Here is a 14,879-nt window from a genome sequence, read left to right as displayed (position 1 = left end):
GCTTCAAATACACACTGTAAAAGTCGTCGGCGTTAGTTACCTTTCAGACTGGACACAGTGAGTTGATGTTAGTCAAGAATGCCTTTAAGGCGACAAACATCTTTACCAACAGCTCATTGCGTTTGAATGAGGTTGTGTAACAGGCATACAAGAAGCTGGATATTTCTCCTGTGGTATTGCAAAAAGACTTGGCAAGAACATAATCACTGTACACGATTGCTGGCAGCGGTTGTCATGGGTAGGTACGGTCACAAGAAGGATGGGCTCCGAGCGGGCACGTGGCACTACCGAGAGGAAAGACCATCACGTTTGGCATATGGATCTGGCGCATCTTAGAGAATCTCCAACAGTAATTTTTAGCAGCAGTTGGCACCACAATGACACAACGAACTGTTACAAATCGGTTGCTTCAAGAACAGATCCGAGTCAGACGTACAGAAGCGTTCATTCCACTTACCCCAAACCATCGCCATTTGCGACTTCAGTGATGTCATGTGAAAGTCAATTGGAGGGCAGGGTGGAGGTCTGTCGTTTTGTCTGATGAAATCTGGTTCTGCCTCAATGACAGTGATGTCCATGCTTTTCTTAGGAGTTCAGTTGAGGGCCTGCGAGCAACCTGTAAGTGTGCTAGACACACTGGACATACACCTGAGGTTACTGTCTCAGCTCAGATTTTGTATGTCACTCTCGTGGCCTGACTATAAATCTGTCCGTCATTCAAGTGATTCGACTGTTGTACTGCTATTCCTGAACAGCATTTCAGGGATTGTTTTCCAACAGGATGACGGTCGCCTGCATACCGCTGTTGTAACCCAACATGCTCTAGAGAGTGTTGTCATGTTGCCTCGTCTTGTCGATCAGTAGATCTGTCTCCAAGCGAGCAGATAACGGACATGAACGGACGACAACTCCAGCGTCAACCATATGCAACGCTAACAGTCCCTGTATTGACCAACCAAGTGGAACAAGCATGGAACTCCATCCTACAAACTGACATCTGGCACCTGTAACACACAATGCATGTAGGATTTCATGCTTGCAGTCAACATTCCAACGGTTACACTAGTTAATAATGTACCAACATTTTATGTTATTATCAAATGTTGGTCCTCAATTTAGTGATCAAAATTTAAACCAACCATGTTATTCTAAGATTACATGATTATATTTATGAATATTATGTTATTCAAACACAATTAAAAATGCACAAAATCAAATAGACACTGTTAGAAATAGACATGAAAATTGTGAAGAATTTTTAAGAATTAATTATGTGCCAAATTCGGTAAACTTATATCAACAAATGAAAGAAAACTTAAGAATTGTTTGGCATCGAAATTATTTCAACAAATTTATATCAATGAATGAAAGAAAACTTAAGAATTGTTTGATATCGAGATTATTTCAATACTTTGGATAATTATTCTTGAGAACAACTGCATGATGACATATATAATCCTGCAAACGTTTCTTAGAAAATCAAACTATATTTCTGAGTCTTTTTTCCATAATCACATTTAAAAGAAATTCATATGAATTTTTATATTCATCTTATAAACAAAATTTACATGTATTAAAACCATGTGATTCTATTAACCCAGATTTAAAATTCTCACATGATTTTGACATTAAATCGTTTTTGTTAACCTTTTTTTTTGAATATCAAAATAAACTCATCTTCTTTAATGAAACAATAAGCATAATAAAAATTATATTCAATGATGAACATATTTAAATTTTTAATAACAAACTCGTTTGATATATAAAATTTTTTGTTAACATTTTAAAAATTACTTTAGTTTTATTTGTCCAACTGTTGTGTGAAATATCAAACTCTAACCATTTGACATATATTTTATTTACCTTTCCTTATTGAAAACTTTTTCAGCAAGGCAAATATTTGGAAAATTCTTTTTCAACAGTCCTTGTTCATAAAAATTTCCTTTTATTTGTTCACCATTTAAACCTCCCAATTTATATGTGATTGGATTAGAATGATTTTCAAAAATTCCTGTTGACCAGTTTCTTGTATTTGCTTTTCAAAAATTCCTTCATGTTTATTCTTACTTTATTACAAATTTTATATTTAGGTTCAGTATCTACCAAATTTGTTACAGAGACAGTTTCCAAGAAGATTTTCTCATTTTTTTATTTACATCTTTCAGTTACAATTTTGTTGAATGTTTTGTATTATTATATTCAACAATTAATGAGAAACTAAGCCAACTCTTTCATAATTTCCTTGAAGAGCAAATTTCTTCCACATTTTTCTTTCAATGGTCTATTAAATCATTCAACTACAGTTGCTTTTGATTCATCAATAGTTGAATAATGATTCGTGTTAAATTCTTAAATTCTTGAAATTCTTTATTATAGAATTCATTACCATTATCTCTTTGCATATTTTTTAGCTTTTCTGCCTCAATTATTTTTTGAAAGAATTAACTATATTTTTACTTGTTTTATCTTTAACTAGAACTGCCCAAGCAAAATCTGAGAAAACATCGATAACAGTTAATAAACATTTATATCTTTTATGTATTTTCGAAATTCCTTTAAACTTTTGAGAACCCATTTTGACTAAATCAGATTGCCATAAATTATCAGTTCCAAAGGAAATTGCATATTTCTGTTTAAATTTTTTCTAATTGGTTTATGTAGTTCATTAATATAATTTGTTCACAAATATATACACCTTTACCTACAAAATTTTTAAATAAATTTACTCATTTTAGTTTTACAAATTGAATGAAGGTCTTCAACACTTTGTTTTTCATTTTTAGTTGTTAATCTATGAGGGTGAAGTGTTTAAGTAAACTTCCTGTACTTCAAACAGTAATTGTGATTATCATTCTTCATTTATATACAATAAAAATAATTAAATTATCCTGCCAAACACAATTATCCTTAAATCAAATGGAACAGTTTTAACAGACTCTTTTAATGTTACAGTCAGAAAACAATTTTTATTCCTTGGATTTCAGGAGTTATTTTATAAAGTTTGTCAGAAAACTATTGTTATTCCTTGGATTTCAGGAGTTTTTTAAAAAGTTTGTCAACAACGCTATCCAAATATCAAAATCATCAAATGTTAAATATTTGTGTCTTCACCAACAAGACAACCTTGTTTAAGCATAAAATCATTTTCATTGAAATTTTTTGTTCACCTCCAGTCATAAAAGTAAATTCAATAATTTCTTTAAAATATACTTTATAAATAGGTTTTTTAATCTTTTAAGTATGTTGCTAAATATGTTTTTGAGGAATAATCTAATAAAACTTTCTCAATATCTTCCTTGGAATAATAATTTTGAAACGTAGTTAACACATTTACATATTGTTTTTAAGTTCTAAAAGTTGAGTTTTATCAAAATGCATGCTTAGATCTGCTCAGCTGGAACAACATTTAAAGCTATGCCTAATTTTTGTTCCCGTACCTTATTCCTCTAACTGCAGTTGGAGCTATACTTTCTCCTAATGAAGAATCATTTTCATGCATTCTTTCTTTTGCAGCTAACTGAAGTTCTTTATCAGCTTGATGTCTAGATTCTAAGAGTTTATTATTTCTGTAGGCGATACATGTTTTACAAGCTTTATCTAATTAATTTATTCCTGGATCATCATGTGCTAGTTTTTCTTCAAGCTCAGTAAATGATTCATAGTAATTAAATCCTGGTAGATTCAACTCTGGCATTGGTAAATTATTTAAAGCCGAATTTACTTATCCTTTACACAGTTTTCACTTCTCCAAAATGTGTGTCGTAAATTATTCAAAAATATAATCAAAAATAGAGTTCCTTTGGGATTATTAATAATAAAATCACTAAGTTTGTTTCGTAACATTATTCCAACTTTTTAATTATGATAAATTCCAATTTCTTTATTCGAACTTCAGTTGAATTTGCTGCTTTACAAGGAAAATGAAATTTTGAATTAGATGTTACAAATTATAATAATTCTACAGAATTTTATATACGTTACTTTATTTTTTGTTGTTTTCCAAACTAATCAAAAAAATAACCAATTACTTGATTATTCTTTAATCGATCGTTCATGTACTGTTTGTTAATCATTCTGCCATCAAGGAATGTTGCACCGATTGTTCAAATGTGTGTGAATTCCTAAGGGAGCAAACTGCTGAAGTCATTGGTCCATAAACTTAAACACTACGCAAACTAACTTAATGCTAAGGACAACACTCACACCCATGCCCGAGGGAGGACACGAACCTCCGGCGGGAGGGGCCTGATGCTTAATGACATGGCGCCTCTAACCGTGCGGCGCACTGATTAATCCGAGACTGGATACTGCACACTACACAGTCACCAGTTGAGGATGCGAAATGCGGATTCATAGTACCCAAAATGAGCCACTTTTGTTTATCGATGGCCCCATCCAAATGAAATTGGGCTTCGTCGCTAAACCAAGCCATGCATCCGTCTACTAATCACCATCACGTCCTGCTGCCATCCGTGCAATTTGGAAGTCCCAGCGCGAACCTTTCAGAAGTTATGACAATTTTATTTCATATAGTTCAATAATTGTCATCCTGTGCACACATAATACAGTAAAAATGTTTTTGTTATTGGGGTTTGCACCTAGGAACCTTGGTTCAAGGATGTAACACTGTACCAAATTCCCTTTGGAAGCAACAAGAGGTAGTTACAGTCAGGCTCTTGATGTGCTCCATAGTTCTGGTGTTACTTTTAGTTAACGTTTACGCCAATTCTACTGGACGACAACACAAAGCACCAACTAAATAGGTGTCTTGGTTGATACTCTATCGACGAACAACACTTGGTGTCGATTTGAGTGTCTGACGTCTGGAGGTTTGGGTATGAGCCCCTAGGGTCTCCATCTCATCAGGAAGTTAGGCCGGAGAACAGAGAGGTGGACTGGGGGCCACAAATTCCGAGTGCAGGGACCAGTGTGAGTGGTTCTGGGAAGCGGCACTCAGTGGGTCGCTCCTGGAGGAGGACTTCTGTCCGTAGCAATCTCCTCCTTCCGCTAAGGGTCGGACAGGAGGGCGCCGGTTCGCAAAACAATTTACCTGGGCCAGGAGGCCCAACTTCATGATAAGGAGAACAAACAAGAAAGTGACCTAAGGAAATCGTGTTAAAATGCTACGTAGTCAGGCCCATAGGACGACATCATGCTCACCGGCCGCCATGTCATCCTCTGCCACATGGCGTCTTTCGATGTGGACTGCCGTCGGTTCGGCACGCTACTCTCTTCACCGTTGTAAAGTTTTCAGACCCTGCAGTCGCTACTCCTCTTTCCAGGAGGTCCTCAACTGGTACTGTCGGAGGAGCGGGAAGTCACAGCCCGTTCAAGACCACCCACTAAGGGAAAGACCGGTGCCAGAACGGGAACGGAACCCAGGTCATCTACGTAGTAGGCATACACGCTGACAGAGGTGGGCCTTGACTACAGCAAGCAGGTTCAGATGGATGTAGATTACTGTATTTCTGCAGACTAGCTTAGCGCCCCCTGTTTGGCGCACATAGACTGGATGGTCTGCACAGAATTTTTGTTTTGTTTTTATTTAATCTAATTTTTATGTTCACAAACTGCAACCATCATCTAAACTTCTCACGCTAATTAAGGCGTCATAAACATGGTCGTCTGACCACAAAGCGATTCTGGTAGTTCGAGTCCAAAGTTTTTTGTTAATCATGCCTTTTTAGTTCTTCTTGAAATATGTCCATAGACACTTTCATCCCATAACAAATATTTCCCTTTATTTAAACAAGAAGTGAAATAGCAAATTCCATAGATTCAGCTTTAATACTTCTGTAATGCACCAGAATAAGTTTTTATAAATGTTCGTCCCCTTTTTCACCCCCTAAGGGGTTAAACTTCCAAAAGAACTGAAATACATACTTTTTAGGGATTGAGAAGTCAGATACCAATTTTCATAGACATAGCTTTAAAAATATTTTAGCATTTCTTTAGTAATGATTTCCGAAAAACTTATCACTCACTATTTTTCCTCCTCCGTGGCTGAATCTCCAAAAATTCTGAAATACACATTTTTTTATTTCTGGCTGAGAGACCAAATAGTACAGATCTGTACCGCATCCACATCACAACACATATTCAAAATGGCATCCATGGGATGCAATGCACGGATTCGCACGTCGCGTCATTGATCGGAACACTCTATCGCACGTTCCGCCCTGTCTCCAAATAGCGTCAGAGGCATCGTGAATACACTGTTGAAGAGTCTGCACATCAGGCGCTGGTTCAGCATACACACTGATTTTCAGAGGTAAAAATCCAGGGGGTTTAAGTCCACTGATCTAGTAGGCCAAGCTACAGGGCTCCACATCCTGTCCAACGTCTGGGGGAGACGATGTTGAGGTGTCAGCAATCTGTGATGCAGAAGTGGTCTGGTGCTCTGTCATGTGGAAACCACATAAGCTGTGGTATCGTCAAGCAGCCCAGGGAGAGTATTCACAGGAAGTTCAGGTATGTTGCTCAGTCGAGCCGTAGTGGAATAATGCCCAGTCGAAGCATGTGGTCGCCAGGAATCCCTGACCACATGCTCATGAGACCCCCCTCAACCATTCTCCGAGGCATATTTGTAGCCCACAGATGGCGATTATGTGGATTGACTATGCTGGTTATGTTAAAGCTTACTTCAATGGTATAGAGAACTTATAACAGAAATCCCATAACTGTGACGGACTGGAGCAAAAACCATCGACAAAATCCTTCCCTTAGAGGGAAATCCGCTGCTGATAATCCTTGCACTCGTTGCAGGTGATAGGGGTAATAGCAGTTGTCACACAGGGCACACATAATCGCAGTTTGGCTTCAACCAAATTGGCAAACCACTTGCCTGGAGCTTGTCTAGGGCTCGTCTCAATACCCTGTGGAACCCGGTCCTCCAAATCTGATGTATGTGCAGTCCACCGCCTCCCTACACGTTCGTGTGTCTGAAAGCACCAGCGACCTCACAAATGCCCAAAAAAGGCTTGAAATGTTGTGTGATGTGGTTGGTGTCTGTGTGAGGATACTTGTTTTGATATAGCCGTGCTGCCTCTCTACCGTTTCCATTTACTTGGCCGAACGCAAGCACCATCTCAGCTTGTTCCTGACGTGAACACCGGACTATTCTGCTGCTTACACCACCCTGCGTCAGTCACACAGCCTGTAACGCGCAAGGAACATACGGCACGGGCTCAGAGGAACTTTAATCGTCAACTCCATCTACCATGGCAACGATGAATTCCCGATGCATTCCCAGACACATCTTCATAGGACCTTTTTTGCTCCATTCCTAGCCAGGAGTCCGTCCCTGCAGTTTTTCGGTTTTATTAATGCTGACCTCGAATAGAGATGAAGAGACTTGCACAGGACAGAGTAGTGTGAAGAGCTGCATCAGAATAGCCTTTGGGGTGAACAGCGACGTAGTGGAGTGTGCTGCTCACCGTGTCCGTCTGGCTGTCCTGCACCTCCAGGTGGATGGTGACCTGCCCGTCCACGTCCAGCGCCTGGAAGTCCCCCTCTGGCTGGAAGTAGGGCGCCAGCTCCAGCTCGTAGTGGTAGGGCACAGCCTCCAGCGGCAGTCGTGCCACCGTCGTCTCCTGGCCGGGCGGCCCGTGGTCCTGCCCCCATGATGACGACGTCGACGCCGCCACTAGCAGCACCAGCAGACGGCGGGCGTACATACTGCGGGCAGGAGAATAGCGCAGCGCTGCTCAGTTGCGACATAACTGCACGGCTCACCTCGCTAAAAAGTTCAACTCCCAGCAACAATGGCACAAATGAATCCAAAGTTTAGAGTGTGCAAAACATAGAACAGAGAGTAAGTATAAGATTGTTGTATCGGATCGTATAGGTTTCCCATAAGTTCAGTAAACACAACAGATACACATAGCAGAGAGGTAAGTCATTAGCAATATATTCTCGTTCAGTATTTACAACAATTGACCAATCCTGGATTGCCGGAAATGTTCCGAGTTCCCCACTTGGTACTCCATTTTCCAGCCTCCACTGCTCCACTCACTGTCGCCAACTGACAACATTGCGATATGTAAATTCAAACAACAACAATAAACCTATAAATGAAAAATAGCAATCTATATAAATCCATAGGAACTGGAATACCAACACGCAAAACAAAAACCCTACCAACCAATCCACCGACAACTAAAATCAAACCAGGCAATTTCAGCTGTCAAGAGAATTGAAAACTTCAAATTTGGAGCCAGACTGCGACGCCGACGTTAAGAGCGCAATATCAGCGTGTGAGTTAGAATGAGGAAAAATGGTTGGTTTCCTAGAACACATTTACCATTCCATTATATTCGCGGTTGTACAGAGTACACAGTGACTAGTGTTTCGTGCTCTTTCCTTTTTTCTATACAGTTTCGTTCACTCTTGCTTCCGTTCAGTATCCTCAGTTTACATTACTCCCCCAAATTTAGTTTCGCCCCTCCTCGCGAAGATTCGTTTCGTTTCGCAGTTTCCGCCCATTTCCTTTCGTATGTTCAGTTTCGTTCCGTAATTTCCAGCAAGGATTTGTTTTTTACCGTTTAAAATTCTTCTTCTTCATACAGTGACGAGAAAAATCACAACACCAACAACTATCTGTCCAACATAAATGAAACTTGGTAGGCGTGTTTCTACATCTGACAGACGATGGCTATTAATATTTCGCGCCAGTCGCATAAGACTGGCGCTAGTGGCGCCACTACGAGGATGCGAAACATTGTGCTTTAAATACACGCTGCTCCGGTTTTGTGCGCTAATTACATTTGAGATTGGGCGGCAAATACGGTATTATCAAGACCTAATTGAGTTTGAACGAGCTCATCTAATAAGGCTACGAGCAATTCGATGTTCCTTCTGCGATATTGCGGAAGGAACTGGAAGGAAGGTAGCCACTTTCAATGACGGCTGGCAGCAGTCATCAAGGGAATGTACGGTCGCAAAAAGACCGGGCTCCGAACGGCCACGTGGTACTACCGAGAGGAAACACCACTGTGTTCGGCATATGGATCTGGCGCATCGTACTGCATCTGCAGGAGTAATTTCAGCAGCAGTTGCCACCACAGTGACAAAATGAACTGTTACGAATTGGTTACTTCAAGGACAGCTCCGAGCCAAACGCCCTTTAAGAGTGCATTCCACTGACCCCAAACAACCGCCATGTGCTACTTCAGTGGTGACAAGCGAGAGCTCATTGGGGAGCAGGATGGAGGACTGTTGTGTTTTCTGATGAAAGCTGGTTCTGCCTCGGTGCCAATGATGGCGTCTGTTCGTTAGAAGGAGATCAGTTGACGGCCTGCAGCAAATAAGTTTGCGTGCTAGGCGTACTGGACCTACACCTGGAGCTATGGTCTGGGGTGGGATTTTGTATGACAGCAGAAGCGTTCCCGTGGTTATCCCACATACCCTGACTGCGAAGTTGTATGTCAGTCTGGTGATTCGACCTGTTGTGCTGCCATTCATGAACAGCATCCTAGAGAGTGTTTTCCAACAGGGTAACACTCGCCCACATACCGCTATTGTAACCTAACACGCTCCACAGAGTGTCTGCATGTTGCCTTGGCCTGCTCGATCTCCAGATCGGTCTCCAATCGAATACACATGAAACATCATCGGTGGACAACTCTAACGTCATCCACAAACAGCATCAAATTGTCACTCGGCTCAGTGACCAAGAGGATGAAGCTTGGACCTCCAACCCACAAACTGCACCTGTACAACACAGTGCATGCACGTTTGCCTTCAACAGTCTGGCAAGTCAGACTAGTTATTAATGTACCAGCTTGTCACATTTTTAGTGGCTTCACCTGTGATATTGCAATGTTAATCACTTAAATATGTTATCTAGACGAATGTATGCCCGAAATTTCATTATTGTATTGTATTGTATGTTAACCTGGGGCCTAAAAAGGACAGAGAGGCTCCGTCCCCACTGCAGCCGCAGTGGTCCACAACCCGACGATGACTACCGCAGTTCACTTCACCCCCCCCCCCCCCCCCCCGCCACCCCACAACGAACCACTCTTCAGGGTTATTGTGTGGTTCGGTCCCAGGTGGACCCCCCCCCCCCTCTCCCCCCAGGGAATGTCTCACACCAGACGAGTGTTACCCCTATGTTTGCGTGGTAGAGTAATGGTGGTGTATGTGTACGTGGAGAACGTGCTTGTACAGCAGTCACCGACATAGTGTAGCTCATGCGGAATAAGGGGAACCAGCCCACATTCGCCGAGGCAGATGGAAAACGGCCTAAAAGCCATCCACAGCCTGGTCGGGTCACAGGACCTCGACACATGTCCGCCAAGTGGATTCATGCCGGGGACCAGGCGCTCCTTCCCAATCCAGAAAGCCGTGCGTTAGACTGCACGGCTAACCGGGTGGGCTACTCTACATTAATTATTTCTTGGTGTTGCGGTTTCTTTTTCATCAGTGTATATGCTGTGACTGTTCTTTCAGACATATCGCGGAAGATCAGTTATCAATGGCGATGTACACCTAGCTCGATCTCTTACGAGAATCGGTGAGATGACGCCAGCGATGAGGCTAATGACGAGGGCACCACACGGGTAGTGTGTGGCATAAGGTGAGAATTTGCGTCCGACGGGAGGGGTGCTAGGATGCGATTGTGGCGACCGCTGTGTCCACATGGGATAGTAGTCAGCATATCTGCTCAGTAAGATGGAGAACTGGGTTCCAGTTCCAGTCCACCACAAATTTTCCACTTGCCCCATCGATATACATCAATGCCCACTAGCAGCTGATGTCTTTGTACCTTTATTCTTTTTCCTTATCGATTCACTTAGCTTCGTTGATTTTTGTTGTTATGTGCTTCTGTTACGTGAGACCAGCGAACGAAAGATGACGTTGCGCAGTTATCTGGTAAAAGACCACACAATGTGACCAGGAGTCGGGAAGGTATTATCCAGAGACAAAGTATTGATCTAATGAGGGAATTTTTAGCTTGCCATTTTTCCTTTTGTATGCGGAGACGTTGTAGCTTATGTAAAGGTAAAAAAAAGAATCGTTATACGCTAACAATTTCTTCGCTCTTCACTTTTTTCCTTGCCTTGTCCCGTATCTTCACAGGGTCGGCGAGTTGACTCCTGAATCTGACAACGTTAGTGGTAGAGGTTGGCCAGCTGCCTTCCTGTCGCCCCTCCCTCCCTCCACCTGTCTACGTCCACTGCTATCCACGTCCGAATGTTTTCTAAATGTCTGCTAGTAGTGTAACTGGCGCAGAACGTGGGAATCGCAACTCTTTTGACCTGGTGGGATGTGGAGAACCGGACTGCGCGGCTGGTCCCGGCGGAGGTTCGAGTCCTCCCTCGGGCATGGGTGTGTGTGTTTGTCCTTAGGATAATTTAGGTTAAGTAGTGTGTAAGCTTAGGGACTGATGACCTTAGCAGTTAAGTCCCATAAGATTTCACACACATTTTTTTTCTTTTTTTTGTGGAGAGCCGCCTAAAAACCACGTACAGGCCGGCCGCCACACCGACCCTCGTTTTTAATCCGCCGGGCGGAATCGCTCCGCGGCCGGTGCACCTCGCTGAATCCCAATACGCCGTGTGAACGTGTGCGAAAGTCCGTGCCAATTATTAATTTCTTCACGCAAGAACAAAATTTAAAAACGTAAACGAAGTATACCCAAAGGAAACAAAACAATACACAAAAGTACGTTCCTTACGCTCAACACAGTGGTTGTATGGTTCTGCAGTGTACTTAAAACCGTTCCATTAGGAACAAACATAGTTCCAAATACAAATGCACTTCACGCAGGCAACAAGACGAAACCACCTGACCAATTCGATAGTAATCTATCAGTGAACATGTGTCGAACGACACATATGTAGCAAATTAAAAAATAAAGATAACAAGTACCGGAAGCTATGTAGATACAGATGACAAAAGTCACGGAATACCTGCGAGTATCGAGTAGGACTCCTTTTGCCCGCCATAGTGCAGCACTTCGAGGTAGCACGGACTCAACAAATCTTTGGAAGTCCTCTGCAGAAATACTGAGCCATGCTGCGCCTACATCCATCCATAATTTGAAAATGTTTCCTGTTCAGCATTTCCTGCACGAGTTGTCCCATAAGTCTTCGCTAGGATTCGTGCCGAGCGATCTGGGAGGCCAAATCACTCGCTCTAATTGTCCGTATGTTCTTCAAACCGATCACAAACAACGAGTCGAGCAGCAGAGTGCGTGTGTGCGAGTGCGTGCGTGAAATGACAGCTCCGCCAGTGCACTGTCCTTTTATGCGTTGCGCACGGAATACTACCGCCATCTGTACATGTGCGAATCACTGTCTCACTTCAGCGGAAGGTACTTTAAAAACCACTGTGATAGGGCGAAAATCCTCGTTTTAACTCAGACACAATGGGGCAAATGTTTTCAGATACGTTTGTTTTTAATTACTTTCAACGAAATCGTTATATTTTTCCGTTTCATGTTTTAGTAAAATAACAAGAGCCATGAATCATTGTGAAATACACGTAAAAACAGCCGGATCAAACTCATTCCATGACATAAGCTACAACTTATGCACGAATAAATACTTTTGAACATACGTGTATTTGCTGCTCACTCCGCTGAAAGCAAGAGAATATATTTTATGCACAAGAAGCATATATTTCTGTTATTACCGTAGGCGCTCCCACCATGTAACATGGACCTTGCCGTTGGTGGGGAAGCTTTCGTGCCTCAGCCATACAGATAGCCGTACCGTAGATGCAACCACAACGGAGGGGTATTTATTGACAGGCCAGACAAACGTGTGGTTCCTTAAGAGGGGCAGCAGCCTTTTCAGTAGTTGCAGGGGCAACAGTCTGGATGATTGACTGATCTGGCTTTGTAACACTAACCAAAACCGCCTTGCTGTGCTGGTACTACGAACGGCTGAAGGCAAGGGGAAACTACAGACGTAATTTTTCCCGAGGGCATGCAGCTTTACTGTATGGTTAAATGATGATGGCGTCCTCTTGAGTAAAATATTCCGGAGGTAAAATAGTCCCCCATTCGGATCCCCGGGGGGGGGGGGGGGGGGGGACTACTCAAGAGGACGTCATTATCAGGAAAAAGAAAACTGGCGCTCTACGGATCGGAGCGTGGAATGTCAGATCCCTTAATTGGGCAGGTAGGTTAGAAAATTTAAAGAGGGAAATGGATAGGTTAAAGTTAGACATAGTGGGAATTAGTGAAGTTCGGTAGCAGCTGGAACAAGACTTTTGGTCTGGTGAATACAGGGTGATAAATACAAAATCATATAGGGGTAATCCAGAAGTAGGTTTAATAATGAATTGCGGGTAGACTACTACAAACAGCATAGTGAACGCATTATTGTGGCCAAGATAGACACGAAGCCAGCGCCTACTACAGTAATATACATGATAACTAGCTCTGCAGATGACGAAGAAATTGATGAAATGTATGATGAGATATAATAATTATTCAGGTAGTGAAGGGAGACGAAAATGGGTGACTGGAACTCGAGAGTAGGAAAAGGGAGAGAAGGAAACATATTAGGAGAATATGGATTGGGGGGAAGAAATGAAAGAGGAAGCCGCCTCGTAGAATTTTGCACAGAGCATAACTTAATCATAGCTAACACTTGGTTCAAGAATCGTAAAAGAAGGCTGTATACATGGAAGAATCCTGGAGATACTAGAAGGTATCAGATAGATTATATAATGGTAAAACAGGGATTTAGGGACCAGGTATTAAATTGTATGACATTTCCAGGGGCAGATGTGGACTCTGACCACAATCTATTGGTTATGAACTGTAGATTAAAACTGAAGAAACTGCAAAAAGGTGGGAATTTAAGGAGATGGGACGTGGATAAACTGACTAAACCAGAGCTTGTAGAGAGTTTCAGGGAGAGTATAAGAGTATAAGGGAACAACTGGCAGGAATGGGGGGAAGAAATACAGTAGAAGAAGAATGGATAGCCTTGAGGGATTAAATAGTGAAGGCAGCAGAGGATCAAGTAGGTAAAAAAAAGAACGAGGGCTAGTAGAAATCCTTGGGTAACAGAAGAACTATTGAATTTAATTGATGAAAGGAGAAAATATAAAATTGCAGTAAATGAAGCAGGCAAAAAGGAATACAAACGTCTCAAAAATGAGATCGACAGGAAGTGCAAAATGGCTAAGCAGGGATGGCTAGAGGACAAATGTAAGGATGTAGAGACTTATCTCACTAGCGGTAAGATAGATATTGCCTACAGTAAAATTAAAGAGACCTTTGAATAAAAGAGAACCACTTGTATGAATATCAAGAGCTCAGATGTAAACCCAGTTCTAAGCAAAGAAGGGAAAGCAGAAAGGTGGAAGGAGTATATAGAGGGTGTATACAAGGGCAATGTACCTGAGGACAATATTATGGAAATGGAAGAGGATGTAGATGAAGATGAAATGGGAGATATATTACTGCGTGAAGAGTTTGACAGAGCACTGAAAGGCCTAAGTCGAAACAAGGCCCCGGGAGTAGACAACATTCCTTTAGAACTACTGACGGCCTTGGGAGAGCCACTCTTGACAAAACTCTACCATCTGGTGAGCAAGATGTATGAGACAGGCGAAATACCCTCAGACTTCAAGAAGAATATAATAATTCCAATCACAAAGAAATCAGGTGTTGATAGATGTGATAGATGTGAAAATTACCGAACTATCAGTTTAATAAGTCACAGCTGCAAAATACTAACGCGAATTCTTTACAGACGAATGGAAAAACTGGAAGAAGCCGACCACGGAGAATATCAGTTTGAATTCCGTAGAAATAATGGAACACGTGAGGCAATACTGACTCTACGACTTATCTTAGAAGAAATATTAAGGAAAGGCATCCCTACATTTCTAGCATTTTTAAACTTAGACAAAGC

At 41.8% G+C, this 14,879-nt stretch overlaps 1 protein-coding gene across 1 annotated transcript in view; it reads right to left on the bottom strand.

Moving 5' to 3' along the window:
- The window catches only part of LOC124622749 (aminopeptidase 1-like), a 200,700-nt gene that overhangs the window by 8,942 nt on the left and 176,879 nt on the right, over positions 1-14,879 (bottom strand). The window contains exon 2 of the mRNA XM_047148537.1: positions 7,437-7,677. Within this exon, the coding sequence (XP_047004493.1) occupies positions 7,437-7,676 (240 nt within the window). The 5' untranslated portion in view covers position 7,677. The remainder of the gene's footprint in view (positions 1-7,436; positions 7,678-14,879) is intronic.

This window comes from Schistocerca americana, chromosome 7, assembly GCF_021461395.2.
Source record: "Schistocerca americana isolate TAMUIC-IGC-003095 chromosome 7, iqSchAmer2.1, whole genome shotgun sequence".
NCBI classification, from domain to species: Eukaryota; Metazoa; Arthropoda; class Insecta; order Orthoptera; family Acrididae; genus Schistocerca; species Schistocerca americana.
Note: the sequence above shows the minus strand (reverse complement) of the source record. Positions and strands in the feature narration are given on the sequence as shown.